The 22,451-nt window shown below is 42.9% G+C and overlaps 1 protein-coding gene across 3 annotated transcripts in view; it reads left to right on the forward strand.

Moving 5' to 3' along the window:
- The window catches only part of LOC103065833 (heat shock factor protein 3-like), a 30,450-nt gene that overhangs the window by 3,956 nt on the left and 4,043 nt on the right, over positions 1 to 22,451 (forward strand). Inside the window, exons 2-11 of one of the 3 annotated variants that reach the window (XM_088129303.1) lie at positions 4,855 to 4,963; positions 9,295 to 9,422; positions 10,521 to 10,660; positions 11,664 to 11,739; positions 14,680 to 14,741; positions 16,474 to 16,555; positions 16,883 to 16,964; positions 18,100 to 18,244; positions 18,934 to 19,039; positions 20,388 to 20,453. In XM_088129303.1, coding sequence (XP_087985429.1) covers positions 4,855 to 4,963; positions 9,295 to 9,422; positions 10,521 to 10,660; positions 11,664 to 11,739; positions 14,680 to 14,741; positions 16,474 to 16,555; positions 16,883 to 16,964; positions 18,100 to 18,244; positions 18,934 to 19,039; positions 20,388 to 20,453 — 996 coding nt within the window. Of the gene's footprint in view, positions 1 to 4,854; positions 4,964 to 9,294; positions 9,423 to 10,520; positions 10,661 to 11,663; positions 11,740 to 14,679; positions 14,742 to 16,473; positions 16,556 to 16,821; positions 16,965 to 18,099; positions 18,334 to 18,933; positions 19,040 to 20,387; positions 20,454 to 22,451 lie in introns of all 3 variants that reach the window. The other 2 variants (XM_088129301.1, XM_088129302.1) reach the window with 2 other exon arrangements.

The following is a 22,451-nucleotide window of genomic DNA, read 5'->3' on the forward strand; positions in this document are numbered from 1 at the left end:
GTTCGGTCTCATGTCCCTCATCTTTCTCTTGGCAATGCCCCATAGATTCTCTATGGGGTTCAGGTCAGGCGAGTTTGCTGGCCAATCAAGCACAGTAATCCCATGGTCATTGAACCAGGTTTTGGTACTTTTAGCAGTGTGGGCAGATGCCAAGTCCTGCTGGAAAATGAAGTCAGCATCCCCATAAAGCTCGTCTGCGGAAGGAAGCATGAAGTGCTTCAAAATCTCCTGGTAGACGGCTGTGTTGACCCTGGACTTAATGAAGCACAGTGGACCAACACCAGTAGATGACATGGCTCCCCAAATCAACAGAGACTGTGGAAACTTCACACTGGACTTCAAGCATCGTGCATTGTGTGCCTCTCCATTCTTCCTCCAGACTCTGGGTCCTTGGTTCCCAAATGAGATGCAAAAGTTGCTCTCATCAGAAAAGAGGACTTTGGACCACTGGGCAACAGACCAGTTCTTTTTTTCTGTAGCCCAGGTAAGACGCTTCTGACGTTGTTTGTTGTTCAGGAGCAGCTTGACAAGAGGAATACGACACTTGAAGCCCATGTCCAGGATCCGTCTGTGTGTGGTGGCTCTTGATGCACTAACTCCAGCCTCAGTCCACTCCTTGTGAAAGTCCCCAACACTTTTGAATGGCCTTTTCCTGACAATCCTCTCCAGGCTGCGGTCATCCCTGCTGCTTGTGCACCTTTTTCTACCACACTTTTCCCTTCCACGTAACCTTCTATTGATGTGCTTTGATACAGCACTTTGGGAACATCCAACTTCTTTTGCAATTACCTTTTGGGGCTTTCCCTCCTTATGGAGGGTGTCAGTGATGGTTTTCTGCACAACTGTCAGGTCAGCAGTCTTTCCCATGCTTGTGATTCCTACTGAACCAGCCTGAGAGACCATTTAAAGGCTCAGGAACCCTTTGCAGGTGTTATGGATTCATTAGCTGATTAGAGTGGGACACTTTGAGCCTAGAATATTGAACCTTTTCACACTATTCTAATTTTCTGAGATTGTGAATTTGGGGTTTTCATAAGCTGTACGCCATAATCATCACAATTATACCAAAGTAAGGCTTGACATATCTTGCTTTGCATGTAATGCGTCTATCTCATATATTGGTTTCACCTTTAGAGTTGCCATACTGACATAAATGAACATTTGCACGATATTCTAATTTTTCGAGTTTCACCTGTATTTATAGAAAAGTGCATGATAAATGCTTATCGTATCACTCAAGGTTTGTTAGTTGGGAATCTAACTGGGTGTACTTCTATATTCAGATGATGCTCTCTTCTTGGCAAAGCATCCAGATGACTTGTAGCAAATGTGGATAAGTTATATAATGCAACCAGGAGTATGAATCTGAAAATCAGTGCAGCAAAGATCAAGATAGTGGTGCTTGACAGGGAAAATGGAGGTCTACAAGTCAGACATATCAGAGCAAGTAGATGAATTTACAGATAGTCCTCGCTTAGTGACCACAATGGGGACTGGCAACTAAGCGATGCGGTCGCTAAGCAAGATATCACGTGACTGCGACTTGCAGTTTTACTGCTGGCTTCTCCATTGACTCTGCTTGTTGGAAGCCAGTTGTGAAGTATGCAAATGGTGATCACATGACCACAGGACTCTGTGATGGTCATAAATGCCCGCTGGTTGAAAAGTGCCCAAATGCTGATCATGTGACTATGGGGATGCTGCGACAGTCATAAATGCAAGTAACTGGTAAAGTTACTTTTTCAGCACCGTTGTAACTTTGAATGGTCATTGAACAGGGCAGTGATTAAGTGAGGTCTACCTGTAGTACCATTTTTACCAGTGATGGGAAAGTGGATAGTGAAATGTTAAGACATGCGCTTGCTTGCAGACAGGGAATATATAGCCTGTTGTGAGAAAGGAATGCTTGTCTAAAGAAGCACCATGGCCATGTACAAGAGTGTGTTTCTGCCCACTTTGTTCTGTGGAAGTGAGAGCTGGGTATATCAGGGGAAACAGAAAAGGAAGTTGAATGCAGTGGGAAGGGGGTTCTTAAGAGTGATGGGGTCAAGAATAAAGGATTGCTGAATGAATGTAAACTGAGTACAAAAGTGAATAATCACTATAAAAGAAGTACATTACATTACATTACAGTGATTTGGTTGTATAGAGAGAATGAATAAGGATTGAATTGTAGAACAGATCTACAAAGAAAGAATAAATATATTTAGAGGATGGGAAAGACTGAGCAGATTGGAAGGAGTTGATGAGATCCTCAAAAAGAGACCAGGGGAACTGAAAGAACAAAAGGCAGTGTATGAAGTGGTTTATTCATATAATGGAAGCAAGGATAGTTTCTGATGGAGAAATATAGTGAATGGTATTGAGGGATAACCAGATATAGTAATAATTCCTTGTATCTCCAGCCTTTAATTTCTTTGGCTAACTGCTCCTTATTCTTTTCCTGTGGTTTGCATTATGCTGTTTACCCCAAAGGGAACTGCATGATGGCTGAGTATTTATGTTTGTGGGCATGCTTAAAGTGGCAATATTCTGTAACATCTTCCTCCTCGCATTGTATGTAGAGTTTTAGATATTTTTAAAAAAGAATGTAGGACATGCTATAAATCAGTTGTCTGACATTGTGAATTGGGCTGCAACACTCAGAATAATTGCATTTCTCTGGTAAATATCAGCATACATGGTTTAAACTGCATAGACAGTATAATCTTGACTACATTCTAAATGAGAAAATGGCTTGGTCATTCTGCTGCATGTGTTTGAGCGTTAATTGGTATTTTTCCTTTTTTATTTAGGTTGGAGGTTCTACATTTGTTTGAAAGCAGTTTATAAGTTCAAGCCTCCTCCATGCAAATATAGCATTTTTTGAAATAAGGCTTTCCTTTTTTAGGCTGATTTTTCCTGCAGTTTTGGGTAGAGGTAGAAGTGTATGATCTTGGAAGCCCAGTCAGTCTAGGAGATGATAAGATCGAAGCAACAATTTGGAATAGAACTCAGAGCGTTATTTATTGTAACTTCATGCAGGCACATGCAGTGGATAACACATTAGAATGGGTACCTGATGGTAGAAACTTATATTTCTGGTGGATTAAACCAGATTAAATTTGTGGTAATATTGGGCCTTAATCCCTTCCACAGTTTGTCAGCCTTATTGTTGATAAATGTTGTTGGGTTTAGTCAGAAAATATCTAAGGAGCATTCCCAGAGGTCCCAAAATCTCTCTGTAGGATTCTTTATCATGCAGGTTTTCCATGCAGGGGGAACAAGGAAATGCATTTGATTTGCTGTTGAACTCATGAAATCGTCTTGGGGCAGAGGAGAAACATCTTTGCATGGATTAATCATTCCTGGGTGTGGTGTAGATCCTTTGTTACACCTGGGAGTGTTGGGGCAAACAAATGTATAATGTCTGAATCCCTCGTTCTTTTATTATAAAATATTTACTTGTAATTGTCTTCAGCCTAAGGCAAACCACAGGCTGTTTAGTAGATAGAAAACAGGATTATGTAGCTTCAGAAATGGGACATTGTATGACTTTGAAGTGTTGTCTTGCTCCCCCCGTCTTACTTCAAGGAATGCCTACAAGATCGGTATTTTGTTTACAAATGAATGCAGACATACAAAGACACTTTATCAAAGTACTTATGTGGATGTTTGCAAAATTAGAACTGGCTAAAACCTTCCAGCTTTTCCTGTGTTCATTTTAATAAATCATTTTATGCGGTTCCAGTACTGCAGGCAACTTTCTCAGGGATTATCTAGGATTCTGAACCACAAAAATGACTTTCATTAGTGTTCTGAGGCTTTATAATATTTCTTTCTCCGAGGGAGATCTAAGAATGGGTGTGTTGGTACTCGCCTCCCAACCTAGGATTTGCTAAGAATACTTCTGGACTGAGCACTGCATGTGGATCTGGATTTGTCCTCCTGAGAAAACCTTGATTATATCTGCCCTAGTTTTGCTTTTAATGCTGCTTGTAATGTGTCAGAGAAAGTGACCCAATTGGCTTTTTTGAATCCTGTGTATCAGCGACTTCCACAATGGTTTTGTTTCATGAACGGCCTGCTTCTTAGCTAGTTCATAACTGAAAAGGATTCTTTTACTCCTGGCCATGCAGCTTGAAGAGCTGCCATATTTATTTGGACTATTTTGCCAGGTAATAGCTTTTAATGCATTTAGAATTTGACAAAATAGAGGATTTGGGGTGCATATAAGTGGCTCCAAAGAATTTCTAGACCAAGGCAGCTTTTGAGGGCATGGCCAGCTGATGGTAGCCCCCTGGGTTGTAAATGCAGAGATGACTTGGATTCTGGTGGCAGGTGCCAGAGGCAGTGTAGGAGCCAAGGGGTTTCCTGTCCTCCAGGGTTCAACTCAGAATCCAAGACTGTGGCAGATTGTAAAATCAGAGTTTATATTATTGCTAGGCGGAGTGGCTTGGAAATGGACTTATCCTTCAAATCTTGGGTCTCTTTTTCATTAGTTTTTAGGTGCACTTCTGTTTGTGTAGCATAGCTTCATGTGTAAAACCTTCCAGCAGCTGCTCCAGTCCCACATTCCAAGAAAAGTTCCTCTAAGATGCTTCATTTTCCTGGCTCAGTAGAGTCAACTGGAGAGTGATTGCTCTGCCATCTTTATCTGCATGTGTTAATGGATTCTTTTTAGTTAAGAGTTAACTAAAGTTAAGAGATGGAAGTCGCATCACTCCCAGACTGTTTCAGTACATCACCAATATGTGCCATTGGGTGAGATGCACTAAAATAATAGGCTCAGTAATGCCACTATGTAGTAGATCCAGACATCTTTAGTTACTTTTTCTTACTGTACTTGTTTTTTTCCCCCCTTAATTCTTCTAGAATGGACAGAACTTTTGCATTCTGGATGAACAGAGGTTTGCTAAAGAATTGCTTCCTAAGTACTTCAAACACAACAATTTATCTAGCTTCATACGACAACTCAACATCTGTAAGTATCAGATTCTGTCTATATTGGTTGCTCTTTTCTACCCACAATGCCCATTAAAATGAAAAGACTCCTCTACCTAAGTTGTCAGAAAATAAACAATGATTAAATTATTTGAATCTTAGATGGAAAGGCTCTTGCATTTAAATAGCTACACTATAGTTGGATTCATGCCACAGGTGTAACATTCACCTATTCACGCAATAGCTATAGAGCTGTATGTGGATTTTTAAAGGGTGCTTTCAAGCTGTGTATGGAACATTAAAGGAGCCACATCCTCTGAAAGGTTCATGCGGCTACTTTAAAAGTGGTCCCAGGCTGGCCATGCACATGTAGGCCATGCACAGTTCTTTTGCTTTGCTGGCAGGGCCTTGTATGAACCTTGCAGAGGCTGTAACTGCATTAATGTTTTGAGGAAGAGTGTAGGGCTTGCAGACTTTGTGAAGTGCCCCTTTCAGAAAGTTTGCATAGCTCTATTACCAATGTCATATAAACCTTACTAGTCATATGAAATAAGCTTCAGGGTAGAGTAGCTACATGGAGATAGCAACAGCTGCACTTAACCACACCCTGTTGTACTGTGTGCTCATTCTAGGGCGTGCACATTTGGAGTTAGGGCGTGGCATATCCAACACCTGAATGTAAGTAAGAGTGCAACGTGTTCCAGGAAGGCTGTGCCTTTAGCAATGTAGTATTTAAAGAAGCCTGGTTTGAAATCCCTACTTGGTGCTGGAGTTCAGTGTGTGACTTTGGGTCAGTCATTCTGTTGTGGGAAATAAAAGCATGAAGTCCCACATGTCAGTCACCTTGAGCTCCCAGAAAAAAGGCAGGAGATGAATGCAGTAAATAAATAATTGAAAAGTGGATTCTTGATAGGAGACTGGTGTAAAACCTCCAGTGGTAAAGAAAGAGCAGAAGAATGTAGGAGACCTTCAGTTGGTGGTCACATATCTTTCAAAAGGGAAGAAAAAGCCCTAGGAGAGAATTTAATGGCCTTGCTCACTCACAATAATTGGGGAATATCATCTTTGGTTTGGGGTACAATATCATCAATATGCTGATGATACTCAGCTTTCCATCCTACCCCAGAACGAGATGCACTCAAAGTCCTGGAGGCTTGTGAGGGACTGGATGGGGTGGAACAGACTTAGACTGAATTCCCACAAGACAGAGTTGCTGTTGATGTGAATTTCTGTTGGCTCCACAGAGACTCTATGAAGGGGCAGGTTTGCAGTCTAGGGGTCCTCTTGGACTTAGGGCTCTTGCTAGAGTGGTAGGTGGAAGCCGTGGGCAGGTTTGACTGCTGTGCCAGCTACTTCCTTCCTTTCCTGGGTCAGGAGAGATTGAAGAGAGCAACTCACACTCTTGTAATCACATGGTTAGCATACTACAATTTGCTGCACCCAAGGTTATTCCTGAAAACACCTTGGAAGCGGAAGCTGCTATAGACTGCAGACTCCCCCGTTGCTACTAGCCCCTTTAGCAGAGTAGCACTTAAGTTGTGGTTGTGCTGGTTGCCAGTGTGCTTCCAGGCTCAGTTCAAGGTGCTGGTGGTTAACTATAAAGCCCTACATAGTTTGGGTCCTTGGCTGCATGGGAATGTTTCCTCCTGGAGTTGTCCCTTCACTGTAGAAGAATCAGGTGAGCTCCTGCCCTTTCATCATTCAGAAGTGGGGTGAAAGCAGTTCTCTTCTGTAGGGATTTTGGAACTAGGAATTACAATGATTTGTTCCTGGATTTTGTATGTAGTCTTGATGTTGGAATAGAGTTTTGTTTGTTTGTTTGTTTTAGTAGGTCTCCTAGAGCAGTGTTTCTCAACCTTGGCAACATTAAGACAGGTGGACTTAAACTCCCAGAAGTCCACCCATCTTAAAGTTGCCAAGGTTGAGAAACACTGTCCTAGAGTGTTTTGAGTAAGTAGTAGATTACACATTTTTGTAAGTGAATAAATAACTTGTCCATTTTTTGTTCTCCCTGGAATTTGATGAGACAGTGAGATAGCCAAAGATAACAGGGTTGGGAATAAAAATTGCAATGTTTGAAGTGAAATTTTCTTCAATACAAAGCGTATCTTTTAGAAGCATAGATTTAAACTAGAAGGATTTGTATATTCCAATTCTTGGTTCTTTTGCAAGAGTATGTTAAATTTTGAATAGTTTTCTAATAATAAACAGCACTGAATTCTACATTGAAAAAACTTGCATTCTTGCATTAAAGATGTGATATGATAGCGTGATTTGTTGAATAAGAGTTAGGAAATTATGCTGTCATATGGAACTAAATTTTGTGTTTTTTTTTTTTTTAAAATATTCTTTATGGTAAGTAATCAAGGATATCAAGCTCATTATACGTTTCCATCATCACATTTGTTTGTTTTCTAGATTTTGTTCTGCATTGCAAAAATGCAGTTATGTGTTCCAAGAACTGTATCTTTATAAAATTCATTTAAACTGGAGGAGAAAGCATTTTAATGGAACATTAGCGGAATAGCAGGTTTTGGGGTGGGAATGGGAGTCTAACCAGAAAGCATGATGGAAGTATGTTTTTAGAAAGTTGTAGCATTTCTGATATCAGATTTTGTGTGTTGTGATATCAGGTAAAACTGTGAGAAATGATAGTAAACTGAGTCTCCTCAAAATACTAATTCTGCATGTATTCTCCACTGTTGTTCTAAACAAACATCTCAGCTTTCTGGATGACAATGTAACTGGAAATTGTCTCTAGAGATTATTTCACATTTGCCAGCCAGTGGATTCTGGACCTGTTTCAGATATTCAAGAAATAAAGGTCATATGTTGATACTAGGTTGTGCAACACTTTGGATTTAATTCCAAAAAAGCACTTTGCAACAAAGAGTCTGCATTTCTTTAAAGCAGCTGAGTCTGTTTGTTTGTTTATTTAAAATGATTTATATGGCTGCCCATCTCAACATTGTGACTTTGGGCAGCTAACTACATAAAAACATGCCAATAACACAATACAAAAGTAAAAACAATAATTTAAAAAACTATAACAAAAAACTAAGCACACGTAAACAGTACAGTACAATGAATTAAAAAATGTTTCAGCTCCTTTTGCCAAGGTAAAGGTTCTTGCATATCTCCATCAAAGTTATCTTACTTACTCTCTATACTACCCACTCAAGTAGGAGCAGAACCACTGCAAAACAGTGTCCCTAATTCCCAGTCTTTGCAGGCAGCCTAGAAGGATACATTGGTTGATGGTACTGCTAAGAGTTGTAATAGGACTAGCAGGGTTGGATTCCACCCATCCAAAGTCAACACGCAGGTCATTCACCAGTACAGGATTCAGCTGAATCCTGGTTGGAAGCAATTAAGATAATCTGCCTCTTCTAGGATCCTTAGTTGAGTTCCCACCACTTTCTCAATAACTTTAGCTGAAAAAGGAAAGTTGAAGATAGACTGAAAATTGTCAAATATAGCCAGGGCAAAAGATGTCCTTTTCAAGTCAGATGGTATTACACCTTCCTCAAAGAGACATTGCTCAGCCCAGAGGAGCCAGGAGGAGCATAAACTAAGTAATGGAGCTCATTCTCCAAAGCATCTTATCTAGTAGTCCTCTGGATTTCATAAACTCAAAAGAATCCCAGGTTGTCTTGTAAGAGTTACTCATCTTCCCTCACTTAACTCTGTCCAGCTGGTATCCAGACCAGAATCTATACTTTGAGCACCAATGAAGCTCCATTCCTTTTCCAGCTCTGTTACAAGTCTTTGATATTGGGAGGTGCACTTTTCATGTCTTCCAATAATTTCCTTGAGAGGACTGGCTGTGTTGCTTTCCTCTACAAGAGAATGGGGGTAAATACTCCTCTGAAGTTGCCTTGTTATACCCGGGCACTTGTGCTGTTGGGAACCATGTGTCTGAAGATGGGTGAGACATTCGGAAGGCTGGCTTCTTCTGGAGGACAGCTTATAGACCCATGGAGGCATTTTGATAATGGAGCACTAGTCCAACAATCACCTCTGCTTGAGGCTTTGCAGGTGTTTGGGCTCCTTTTAAAACCTCCCATACGTGTATAATGATGGAAGACAGTATGACTATAATTGCTTTCAGGAAACCAACTTCTGGCTGCTGTGTTCTGTATTTTCTTTGGCAACTTTTCTTCTATTCTTCCATTGGTCTGTTATTACCCTGATCTCTTCCCTTTGAAGAAGGAAGAAGGGATACAGGTTTTGTCATATCAAAATATGACCACTGTAATTCTTCTCTTGAATGGGGAGTTTGCATCTAACTATAGGAAAAGGAAAGAGTCCAAATGTAGGTGGGTTTCTCAGAAACACAAATGGATTTAATTTTCCCCAATGTTGTTGCAGATGGCTTCAGAAAAGTGATTGCACTTGAAAATGGCATGATAACCTCTGACAAGAATCCTGCCATTGAGTTTCAGCACCCGTTTTTCAAGCGAGGGAAGGCTGATTTGCTGGCAAACATCAAAAGGAAGGTATTGTATTCTAGTGCGCTGCCTGGTGAAAACTTCTTTGTCCGGTGCTATTGCATATTACCTGGTCTACTTTTTGTTTAAAGCATTATGCGCAAAAGCCTTGACCTTGGTCACCCCCTTGAAATGGATCTTGGCTGATCTCAGAAAAACTAAGCAGGACTGGATCACTTTAGTACTTGGATGGGAGACCACCAAAAATTGTAGGACTATAGAGTAGAATGAGAAGTTGAAAAAACATTCTAGAAGAAGGCAAAGGCAAGCCACTTGCCTATTGGGCATGTTCATGGAGTCTCCAGGAGTTGAGCTTGTTTATGTTTTCCATCCATGCAAATGTTTTTTTTTTAATTGAGATGATGAAATACTGCTTTACTTGCAAAATTCTGGAGCTGTGGAGGCTGAATGGCCAGCTACCTTGTAATGTAATTGATATAGATATACAGCTATACAGAAAGCAAAAATCAATTAAAAAAACCCCAAAACCTCATGTATTATGATAGATATGTAAAAGCAACTCAATTTTTAAACAACAAATTAAACCTTGCCTGCATGGGATCATAGTGATTGGTCTTCATTTTGCCAATAGAGAACCATTCAAAGTCTGGGAGGGAACAAATTTCTTCAATGGACAGTTTTACCAACTCAGTATTATCTTTTTAATACATTCCAAGTACAGTAAGGACAAATGTCTAAGTAAATTGATAAATTCCAAGGTTTGGGTACATCTTTAAACCATATTTCTCTCCCCAAGATCATATTAACAATGATGTGAACATTAGACCAAAACTGGTCAGCGGTAGGGCAAGCCTAAATCATAAGTGTCAGAGTCCCCTCACATTTAGCCTTTTTCTTTTACATTTGTGTCAGTGTTTTTCTAACTGGGATGTTGCAATCCTGCTTTCTTAGTAAAATTCTGGTACTGGGGTGGGTATGTGCCCAATTAGCTATTCCTGAGTTGACATTAACATCAGCTTTGGGTTATCATCTGTAATTGGCAAGGGGAAGGTTGTGTGTCTGAGTGTTTTCAGCATTCTCACTCCTTATGAGTCAAATTTCAATTGTTCCTTATAAACATGTTTCATCTTAATAAATCATCTTCAGTCTACTCTGTCACAGGTATCTACGGTAAGACCAGAAGATCTCAAAGTCTGCCCAGACGACTTGCACAAAGTGTTGTCTGAAGTCCAGGAGATGAGGGAGCAGCAGAACAATATGGACATCAAGCTGGAAAGTATGAAAAGGTGCAGCACCTTCCCCAGGAGCAAGTATTGAGAGGCAAATCATGAGAGTTTCCCACCCCATCTGTAGGGCTGCGTGTAGAATGAAGGGATTGCCTGAGTACAGAAATATGGACTCATTGGCAGCCTGGATGACATTCTTCTGCTCCAGTGGAGAATGTTATACCATGATATGAGCACCCACCCACTTTGAAAAGGAAATAAGGATCTTGCTGTTAAGGTTGCAGATAATTGCAAATCTAGAGGAAGTGCATTTCCTTATTAATTTTCTTCACGTTTGTTTCTTGTCCTCTGTCCCTAAAGATCTTGCTCATGCTGGCTGCTGAGTTGGCCTGCTGAACTGTGGAATCTAACCCACCCCCAAGTTTAAGTGTTCTTCTATAATGTTTTAATTAAGAATGGTCTGGTGTGGGCAGTGGGAAGATCCATAGGTCACTGGTAGAGCAGAAGGTGTCCATCGTCCATGAAAAGCTGCCTGATGAAGGGCTGGACTAATAGGCCCCCTCGCCCTTCAATGGTACCAGGCTTTCTGCCTGTTCCCTTCCAAAGAGAGAGTTCTTGGATATGCTGGAGCTTTTTGTCTGCAGGACAGATATTTTGCCCCTGGGCTGTGACCTTTTGTGACTTTGGCCTCCCAAATCTCAATTTAAAGGATCTCAGGAAGCAGGGCTGAGAAACACCCTTTCTTGGAACCCTGGCAGCCACTGTAATTCAGTGTGTTTAGATGGACCCTTCCCCACATCATTTCAGGACAAGCCTCTTTGTGCCCCACCAATCCCAGGAGAAAGTCCAGTAAAGCTATGGCATCTCTTTTCTTTTCCATTCTGGGTCTCTTGGAATGGGAAAGGTGGTTAGTCTCCCTCCTTTGGCAGCCTTCACACATCCTTCTTTCCTTAAGTGGAGCACCCCAAACATTTTTCTCGCAAAAATCTCTGGTAGACTAATCTGAACTCTAGAAAGCCAGTTCACTTTTATGACCTTGCCTCTTCCTGTTTCTCATTTTCAGGGAAAACAAAGCCCTCTGGAAAGAGGTGGCCTCTCTGCGCCAGAAGCACAACCAGCAGCAGCAGCTTTTATCAAAGGTGCTGAGAAAGCCTGGGCCTTGGCCTGATGCTCTGCTCTGCTCCAAAGCAGCCATCACTTGTCTTGGGCTCTCCAACTCCCACTACCCTCACTTGAATGCAGGAGATGGGACAGTTGGAATGTTGCCTCCGGGAATCAGCTGAACTTAGGATCCAGAGCAGGATCCTTTAAAATGATCTATTCTGTTTCCATGCTTAGAAGAAGAGCACCCATCATTATGTAGTACAAATGCCTCCCTGCAAGATAAGGTAGTCCTCAACTTATGACCATTCGTTCAGTGACCGTTCAGAGTTACAGTGGTGCTGAACGAAGGGGCTTATGACTGGTTCCCGAACTTATGGCCATTGCAGTGGCCCCCGCGGTCACATGATCAAAATTTGGGTGCTTGGGAGCCTGTTTGCACTTATGACTGCAGGGGCACTGCAACTCCCCCCATCTGCCTATCTCCCCCCCATCTATGCCTTTTTGGCCCCCTGCATTCTGCATCTCCTACTGCCCCAGCTGACCTTTGCCATCTTCTTGCTCCCGCTGCTGACCAAGCATGCCCGGCCTGGCTCTTCGCAAGGCAACTGCTGGCCGCATGAGACGTTTTTCCCAAGATCATGCATGCTGGTTTCCTCACAAGACCTGTGGAAGATGGCCTCATGTGGCCGACAGCTGCCTCATGAAGGGCCAGCAGCAGGAGCGAGAAGATGGCAGAGGTCAGCTGGGGTGGTGGAGTGCAGGGCAGCAGGGGCCTCAGAGTGCGGGGTGGTGAGGTTGATGTGGCTGGGGTGGCTGAGGCTTCGCACTGCGGCTCAGGCTTCTTGCAGCCCCAGAGCTGCAGCATGGCAAGCAGCCCCAGAGCCATGTGGTTCTGGGGTTGCCCCGCAAGGCAGGGTGCAGGGCAGCCAAAAGGGCAGAGATGGGGGAGATAAGCGTGTGGGGGGAGTTGAAGGCAGTCCCTTACCTTACTGAGGCTTGGGACTGGGAGAGACAAAGCCCAGAATGGCTTGGATTGGGGTGGGTCCTCAGATAATGACTGGTGGAATTCGGTTAACGATGGCAACAGGGAATGCCAGGATTGCCATTGCTAAGCGATGTCATGTGATGTGCTTTACAATCACATCGTTTAACGATGGAAATTCTGGTCCCAATTACCATTGTAAGTTGAGAACTACCTGTAAGAGTATTTCTCAGAGTGCCCCCAGATTTGCAGAAGGAAAGGATTTGAAAGGAGAAGACTGCACTGATAGTCCCAGAAGGCGTTCCTGGAGTAGAAGGCTGAGGGCTGCTAGTGGTGGGGAACTCCTGCTAATTACTTGGAAAGACTGGAATGGAAGAAAAAAGAGCAGAAGAAAAGTCCTTTAGATCTTTTAAAATATTAAAATCAGTGCATGGTCTGGATAAATCGTTTTGCAATGGATAGGCCATTAATTATGAGCAGTTTCACTAAGCAAAGAAAAGAATAAATGCTTACATAAATTGCAAGCAAATGCAGTTCATTCTCCATTTTGCTGGTTGCAGAAAGCTGTGGTTTATAGCACAGTGAACTACCCTATAATTTTACATTATTCTCACTGCATCTTAGTTCAGGCTGAACGCATCAAGTCAGTCTCTGAGCATGTAAGAAAAGTCCCATAGTGTGATTTATGTGCAGGGCAAATACATGCTTTTTACTTTTTTAATTCTGAATCTGGTAGGCATTTTTCAGAATGTACTTCTTTAGGAAATGCAGTTCAAGTAAATAAAGGGGCCTGACTGAAGAGTTAGAAGAAATGTAGGAGCCAAGAATTCACTCTGCTGTCAGGAAATACAAATTATGTTTTCCGTGCATTTGGAGAGGCGAAGATCAGAAGTACTTAAATTAAATTCCTAAGATGTGGAGTTGATAAATAAACTCCCAAATATTGATTATTTAAACTGCTTTTACTTTACTCTTCAACTGAAAAGGCTTTTAGAATATTTTGTAGAACATTTGCAACAAGTGACCCCTCTTATTTATTTATTTTATTATTTAAGTAAAATATGTTTTATGCGAGACTCAGAGACACCTCTGTCAAAGACAGATGGGGAGAAAAGACAAACAAAGCAACTTTGAATGTCTTTATAGCAGCCATCTTTAGAGAAGCAGTTCGTGGAGGGAAGGAGCCTCCTAGAGGAAAGCTGCTGGGCTGAGCCCTGTAATCGGGGGTTCTCGCTGGTGTAACAGATGGAAAGGCTTCTGGAGCACTCACACCCAAGAGAACAGAAGGGAATTGCAGAGGGTCCCGAATTTGACACTGGGGAAATAGGAGCAGAGGTGTTGCTAATGTGAGCCACTGCTCTGTTAACACAGCTTCTGACTTGATGGCGCAGTAAGGTGCTGAATGATTATTCAGTCCATGGACTATCAGCTCAGTCCTCAGTTATTACAGTGAAGGTAAATAATTGCACTGGTTAAGGTGTTGGATCAGGGCTAGGAAAAGTGAAGTTCACGTCCATTCTCGGCATTGGACACACCCTCAGCACTGGGGTCCTTCAACAGATACATCCCCTCAGCCCAGCCTGCCTCACAGAGTTGTTAGGGGCATAAGGTGAAGGAGGACCCTTAAATAAACCACTTCGAACGCGGCTATAAAAGGGGGGACATACATCAAACAACCTGAATTCCTTGTTGATGCCTGGTAATTATGGATGATAGAATTTTTTAAATCTGTTGTACGGAACTTAAATCTTAGGTAAGATGGTCTGGGATGAGGGGGCGTAAGTGTGTATTTGTAGATGTAGTGTGTGCATTATTTATTTATTTATTTGAGGGAGGTATGAACTAAAGGCAGACATTCATGAAAAAGTTTTTTAAACGTTTGCCAGTTGCTCCAGTTTGCGCAGTTGAATATTGTTCCTGTGCTTAATTTCCTTTTGAGGTTGTGATGGTTGAGATGAGAGAGAATTCTTACTTTTCTCCCTCTTTCTTTCAGATCCTCGAGTTTATTCTGGGTTTGATGAGGGGAAACTGCATTTTGGGGCTTAAAAGAAAAAGGTAATTGCTCGCTTTTGGGCTCGGTTGCTGTTCAAAATGAGCTGTCAAAAAGATTCTGATTCCATTTTTTTTTCACAGAGAACAATATTCTTAAAGTCTGAAAGTAGGGCTCCTGTGTCCCTGTTCAGGGAATACAAATGGGACCTACGGAAATGATTCCTTGAGGCATTGAGATGCAAAATACTCCATGGTGCTTTCCTGAAACGCTGTTTGTCCTGTTCCTTTCATCCTGCTCCTGTTTCTGATTGCTTTGCCTCTCTTTTCACGTCTTCTGAGGAACCCTGTTCCTGTCCGTGTTAGAGCTTTTAATAGGGTGTTTCAGCTGCTGTGTGTGAGACTGCTCAGGGCACACCCCACAGCTTACGGCTTGTTGTGAACCTGCCAGAAGCTTGGGCTGACTTCTTTCTGACACCGTCACGTTGATTTATTTGGGGCGTTGCATGAATCTGTCAGATGCTTCTCTGACCAGGAAAAAAATCTCAAAGAGCCCACAGCTTGTTTTAGGTTTGTTTCTCTTCTTAGCATATCAGGTGGAAATTGCTGGCGGCTGAAACCTGAACAGGCCAGTGATGCTCTTAGCAAGCCACAGGGTGATGGGGAAGAGCAGAGAGAAAGCTTCAGTTTATAGGCTGCAGAGAGCATATTGTATGAACCCGTTCTGTGCTTTTTTACTGAGGAAATTACGCAGAAGGATGTGAAGGTTTCATGAAGCGAATTTCAGGTGGAGTCTGAGCTGCTTCAGCTTGGAGACTCGGGGACTTGAACAGAGTTTGCAAAGCAGGTGATCTGCTGGTTAGTAGCTTCTTCCAGTTGGAAATCTTCAGATTATTGTGTCCAGCTCTTGAACTCATGTCCTTTTTTTTTCATCATGTTTATAGAAAAAACTTTTTGGATGGTTACTGCTAGTGAGGGCTTCCAAAAAGGTGTAGGTACATTTGGAAAGGATATGTTTCTTAATTCTTGTGTAAAAGAAATGGCTGTTGTACATTTTCCTATGCAGGAACTTCCCACGTGAGAAATCATGATTTCTTTTTCATTTGAACACAAGAAAGAGTTGCCTTGGATTCTGTAACTCATAGTGGCTGGCTAGAGACCTTATTCTATTCCAGATGCCAGCTGTTCTAGGAAAAGTCGGTCCCTTTTGGTGCAGTAACGATTATGCCTTGATTATGCTGAAAGCCTGCCTCAGTTTCAGCTCCTAAGCACTGCATGTGGCTCTTTGAATTGCAAGCTGTCATTGCAAAGCACGTGCTATCAAATCTGCCATCCTCCAATCAGTTTAGTAGCTGTAAATGAGAAAACAGTATGTGGACCATCAGGGCTGCATTCTAAATCCAGGTAGTTGTACAGTAAAATTAGAATGTCCCATTAAGAGAATTGTATTCTAATGAACCTTTCATCAGTTTGCCCAGCGTCCTACAAGCCTCCTTCAGGAGGCATGCAATTTGTTCTGTTTTGTTTATTTTAAAAAGGGAGTAAAGATTCCCTCTGCGAATCTATTTTCTTGGGCTGTTTAAAGGTCTGAGAGGTGAGAAGCTCAGATTTATGAAAGCCTATTTCTATTTTTACCAAGCCATTTCTCTAGTGATGATTTCCTTGCATGGGGAGCAAACACACAGGGAAATGCTTCAGTTGCATGCACGCAACAGTTTCTGCATAAAAAGCTTTGCTCGATCACCTGTCCATCCACCTCCATAGGAATACAGCTCCCTGTGTGTCCTTCTTCTCCCAGGTCTTTGGCTGATCCTTCAGATACTTCGCCTACAAAATACAGCCGCCAATATGTGCGCATTCCTTTGAAAGACTGTGAAACCGTAAGGCTTCTTCTATTTGTTTTTCCGCTTTACCCTCCTAAGTTATCCCAAGTCAGTTCGTGCTAAGTTAATGCTAGCTTAGTTGGTTATAAAATCCCTTCTTAATGACCACTGTTAATTTTTTTAATAACGTATTTCAATTTGACTAGGAATTCTCCTATTAATCGGCAGAGCAATAACGTTTTAACTATGATAAAAATTGTGTAAATAAAGAAAAATGATGATAAGAGTGTTGGATACGCTGCTAGTTGCTATTGTGCCCTTAGACAGCTATTTCGGAGCATGGTCCAGTCTGCCAAGACTCTATTATCATTCGTGACATCACAGATGCTCAAGAGGAAGAGGAGGAAGCGGAAGATGGTGCCCCAGAGAAACTTTTGGCGCTGGTACACTCCGATCATGAAAGTTGGTGAGGTTACGGATATTCAGATGTTTTCGTTGAGAGACAACACCGAGGCTGAGGCAGGCTGTTTTACAATAAGTGATCCAAGTGCTGACTGTTTTTACCCTAGGGATGTTGTGTGGAGGTGCCTGTATCCCTTGTTCTGCAAAATCTTGGTTTGAGATCTGGTTACCTCCATATTAAAAGAAAGGAATGGAATTAGGGAGGAAAAGTAGAATTGGGAGTTACGCTTAATAGTTTGTCTTAATAAGCAGAAGTCTGGTTTTTTGACAGCTTGGCTCGTGCAGCTAAGGGGATGAGAGGCAGGGCGTTGGTGTGTGTGTGAAACCAGATTCAGCACTCCAATGTCCAGCAATGTCTGTTATGGTTTGTCAGAATCTCCAAGGCTTCTCCCAGCCCTGCTAGCTTAGATATTGAATGTGGAGCTCAATTGCTCAGCTGTGGATCCAGCCCATGAGGTGTGCCTAACTTATTAAAATGGCATGAAGGCCAGAGTGGAGATACCAGCTTTCCCAAGGGCAAATGTCTGTGGTGCTACTCAGTAAGAGTGCTATACGTAGCTTTAGAAGGAATGGGGTTTCCATAATTAAAGCCTTCCTTTCAGGGCATTTCATAGAGTGCAGTGATATGCCCTGGACTCTGCTTTGAAAGAGAGAATTAAAGGCAAAGATGCCCTCAAGGGGGTTCAGCTCCCAGGACTGCATCCATGCAGCATTGCAGAAGAGGTTTGCCTTTACCTCCTTCTGAATGTTTTTCCAAGTTCCCAGTCAGGTCAATGATACTAGAATTCCTGCGTGGGTCCCCCTGCAAGTATGAACCAGGACTGATCCTGCTTAGATGCTGGGATCAGCCAAGACCATTGGTTACCCTGTGAAAGGAAATAAACATCCCGTTAGAAAGGGTAGAAAAGCACTTCTGCAGCCCTGCTGAGAAAACTATATAGATGCTGTCCCTAGTGAGATCCTCTTTACCCTTTTAAAATGGATAGACACCAACTTGTAACAGCCAGCAATGCAGGGTTCCTATTGGAAAAAGGAAGTGTTCTCCCCACTCTGCAGTGCTGTGAGAAGTGCTTTGCTGCTTGATTGCACCATTTGGGGAAAGTGAATGTTCAGACTGTGCCTGTTCATGCGTTTTTCAGGAAGGCCCCTGTGCCCTCAAGAGAAGGAATTCCTGCTTGTGGAACACGAGAGGCTTCCGAGCCAGAACTGCCCCAGAGTGACCATTCGGTTCAGCTTCTGGATGACTCCCTCCAGTCCAGTGCTGTGGAGTTGCATGCTCCACAGGTCAGTCCTAATGAAGACGCTGCAGCGGTGATCGATTCCATCATGAATGAAAACCAAACAACGCCATCGAGTGACTCTTTCCTTGACAGGTGTGTCTGCTTTCAGAGAGGCAGCACCTGGTAGGGTTATCCTCCACCACAGAATCACAGCATTGGAGGAAGTTAGTCACTTCTCTGGTCCCTGCAGGTATTCAAGCCATCCATGACGAGTAGCTGTGGAACATTTGCTTCAGACAGCCCCCCCCCACCCTCATTTTCCGAGAAAGTTGGTTCTACCGTTGATTAATGAAACCCTTGGTTTTTCCTTCTGTCTCTGGAGCTGCTGCCTCCCTCATTCTTCACTGTCCTCTTGCCCTGGAAGGGAGAAGATGGCTCTTTCTCTTGTGCCCGGAAATTCCTGGGTATTTCTGTCCAGCAGCAGCTGTAAATCCCTTGCTGGATTCTTTCTCCCTTTACTTATTTCTCCGGCATAAACAGCCATGAAAGAAACCCTCTTGTTTCCTGCCCTCCTTTCACCATGGTAATCTTACTGAGCCTGTATGCCATGAGGATGGGATGTAAATCTAGCAAATTAAAGGCCGCCTATTCCAAATCTAGTTGCCCATTCTGCAGTTTCTTCTTAGAACATAGTAAAATGGTATCTGCTTCCTTCTGCCTGTTCCTCTGTTACATTTATATTTCCTTCCACAGAGAAGAGATCCAAGATTTCTTGAATTGTATTGATGCGAGTCTTGAGGAACTTCAGGCAATGCTGTCTGGGAAAAAAATCAACCATGCTTCGGAAACACTGACTGATGTGAGTCCATTTTTCCATGTTGATTTCTTAGATGGGCTGCTGCATCTCTCTCACATTTGCTAGAGACGAAAAACTGAGTTTTCTTACAGTGTGGCAAGGCATCCTAGAGTTGGGGGAGTTTTCCTGCTCGCTGTGGAGGCAGAGCTAGGGAACATTTTGCTGATGCTTCTGATGGGAGGAGATGCCACTTTCCTTCCTTGAGTTCTGGCCCTGCCCTACTCCAGCAAGTGTGTCTCCCTGATTGCTGCTTTTCTTTTTTCTTCCATTCTCTGCCTTCTCTTTCTTTCCCTCCCCTTCAGGATCAGCTAGTAGTGGCCACCAAGCAAGTGGACACCAATTTGCTGTCCGGAGTGCTTGGAGAACTTCTCTGACAGCTGGGCTGACCCAGGGAACCAGCCTTCAGTACCACCCCATTGTGCCCTCTTTGCTGCATTCTCCTGGGAGAAAATGGTCAATTCTGCACCTGCTGAGTCATTGGGACAAAGCTTGTGGCTCCCCCCACCCTGACTCAGCCTCCACCAGATAATCTTAACCCAAAGCCCAGACCTTACCCTTATCCCCTGTCAGAGAACGGTATAACTTACCAAGTTGGGTCACAACCCCTCTGAATCAGGACTGGACTAGTTACCACCTTCCCATAGGTATGTGTGGCTAAAGCAGTGGAAAATGCTATTTGGGCAGTCCTTAACTAAATTGAACCTTGGGAGGTGAGGAAGGAAGTGATGCTGTTCCCTTCTCCTCTCCTTACAGACCTCCTGGCTGAGAACTCACAGGGATAAGGGCCAGTCAACCACCCATAATTGAGATACCTCCCTTCAGGATGAGTCAGATTGGGGGGAACAGGAGGAGAGTGCCCATGGATTAAGGAAGAAGACAACAAACTGTGTGGATTTGCTCTCCATAGTGGCCAAGTAGTAGGACAAGAACCAGTGGGTGGAAGCTTTATAGAGAAGATCCAAGCTTGAAAGAAGAAGGAACCTCTTGATCATGACAGCCTTCCTTTTGGAGTCATGAGGGCTCCATCGTTGGAGGATTTCAAGCAAAGGCTGCATAGCTGTTTGCATGGGCTGCTCCTAGGATTCCTGGCTGGGCAGGAGGTTGGGCCAGAAGACTTTCAAGGTCCCTTCTGCCCCTTGGACTTTATGATTCTGGGGTTGAGGGACTCCATCTTTTAGCCTCAGCAGGTGACAGCACTTAGCTAACTCAAAGGAAGCTTATTTTCTTTTACCTATTCAAGCCTTTGATTTGTCTCAAGGGAGGCTTTTGTCATATTTTTGCTGTTTAAATTGTTGTTTAAACTGTTTCTAATCCATAAAACAGATCAGATTGTCTTAATTTCTGCTTTCAGACCTTCAGTCCTGAGCTTCCTGTATTGGATTCAAGCATGCCAGAAGTTCCTCTCAGACTGGAAAATGTAGGTAGTAGGGTCTTCCTTGGCTCCTAGGAGGGAGGGGAGCAGTGAATTGGGAAAAACGTGGAGAGCTGTTTTGGAGTTTAAGGTACCAAGGTGCATTCCTTTCAGACCAGCAAAGTTGCTTAGATAATGCTGGACCCCGATCCATTGAATTTCAGGAATACCTTTGCCAGATGAAGGGAGTATAGAAAAAGAGAGAGTTAAGAGCACTCTTTCAAATGAAGAAGGTTAATAGGTATGAACCTATAGAAGACAATATATGCAGTTCAGGGTTGAACTGTGGAGTCCTTGGGGTTCTCTGAGCTTGGTTGTTTTTTTACAAATGTTTTGTTACCCAGCTACCTAGCCGGGTAACGAAACGTTCGCAAGAAAACAACCAAGCTCAGAGAACCCCAAGGACTCCACAGATATGAACCTCCCCCCGCCATATATTTTAGCTTTTTGAAAGTAGTTGTACCTCTTCTCATGGAAACTTCCAGCAAGTCACAGTAACTGAACTGATTCCATACTGGTTTAAATGTTTGCTGAAAGCCTGATTTGTGAAGAATTCTAGTCTGAGCTTAAGGAACTACCTGATGGAGAAAGAATAAAGGTGGATATTGGGAGGTCGCAAATGATCTTGGGGACATTTTTTCTTTCCTCTCCCCACCACACCCAGCTTTTTTAAGGAGAAAAAAAGTTGATCATAAAATAAAACTATAGGGCACAGCCATGGCTTGACCTATGTATTGCTGACAGGACCCCCCAAATATGACTTCTCCATTTGGAGGGGGAGATGGTTGCCCATCCCTGGTGAGCAACCTTGATGGTTTGAACTTTCTCTTGATTTGGCTGCCATCCTGTCCAGGAGGGCTTAAAAGTTCAAACTGCCCACAGTCACTTTCTTCAGATTACTGACTTGTAGGAAAGCTGGTGAATGAGCTAACCCAGGAGCAGGTAACTCTTTGCTGCAGGAGCCCCTTCCTTCGGGGCTGAGCTTTCAGGCACTGGGTTCAGTGAAAAGCTATTTCCCAAATGGCGTTTGTGCTCTCAGTATTGCTGGCTGAGATGCCAGCTTCTTAAAAAGATTTATTTAGCGTTTCCAGTCTGATGCTCTCCAGATTGCTGGACTACCAGACTGAGGAATGCTAGTTCTATCCTTTCCTTCAGGAAGTCTGAGTAAGAAACAGATTCAAACCCAGCTTTTTTCTATCAGTTCCAGCCCATGGCATTGATTCATTGATTCCCCCTGCCCGCCTTCCTTCTTCCCTTGTAAGCCATAGAGCCAAACTTGTTAGATCAGGTATTGAGTTCCTCAGCCTCCCCTCGCATGAGAATTGACCCTCTATTCAGACGGTGCTCCTCATGGATTTGTAGAGCCAGCTAGAGGCTTGTGGGCTGATGTGATGGTGCTGCTGGTGGGGTGATTCCTCCCCCTTGCTCAAAAGGTTCTGCTCAATTTCTGTTAGGTCATGGAGGGGTCAGGAATGATTTTGTCATTAGAGGGAGCTTTGCATCAAAGATCCTGGGCCAAAGCCATTCTGAAAGTGGAGTGTGTTTTGTTGGAACTCTGTCTGGCTTGGTTGGGATTTACTCTCCAACGTTTCTCTTTTCTGTGTATTATGAGATGAAGCATTTTCTGAAAAACATTTGGGTAGTTAAATGCTTGGACTCAGGCAGATAAGTTAGGAAGCCATTTGAAAGCCTTTTTCTTATGCAGTTCAGCTGTAAGGGTCAGAGCAGACTCTCTAAGAAAAAGGTTCCAGTTAAATAGCTTTAAATTATATTGCGACAGAATAGTTTTCTGCCAAATCTAAATTCTTTTGTCGACTAAATTCTTAGAAAAAAATCCATTCATTTTTCTTTTCAAATGAGCTCCTTTTCCAGGATGGTTTGGATTCTGCTAATTGGAGTAAAACTCTGGCAGCTTCCACCAACGGCCTTGACTTTGTAAGTGATGCTCAGAAGAACTCTGTGTTGGACGAACTCAGCATACAGGTTTTCTGGGAGAAAACGTTG

This window comes from Python bivittatus, unplaced genomic scaffold, assembly GCF_059951505.1.
Source record: "Python bivittatus isolate LINGU-HERP-01145 unplaced genomic scaffold, Pbiv_v1 ctg000790_np1212, whole genome shotgun sequence".
Classification (NCBI taxonomy): domain Eukaryota; kingdom Metazoa; phylum Chordata; class Lepidosauria; order Squamata; family Pythonidae; genus Python; species Python bivittatus.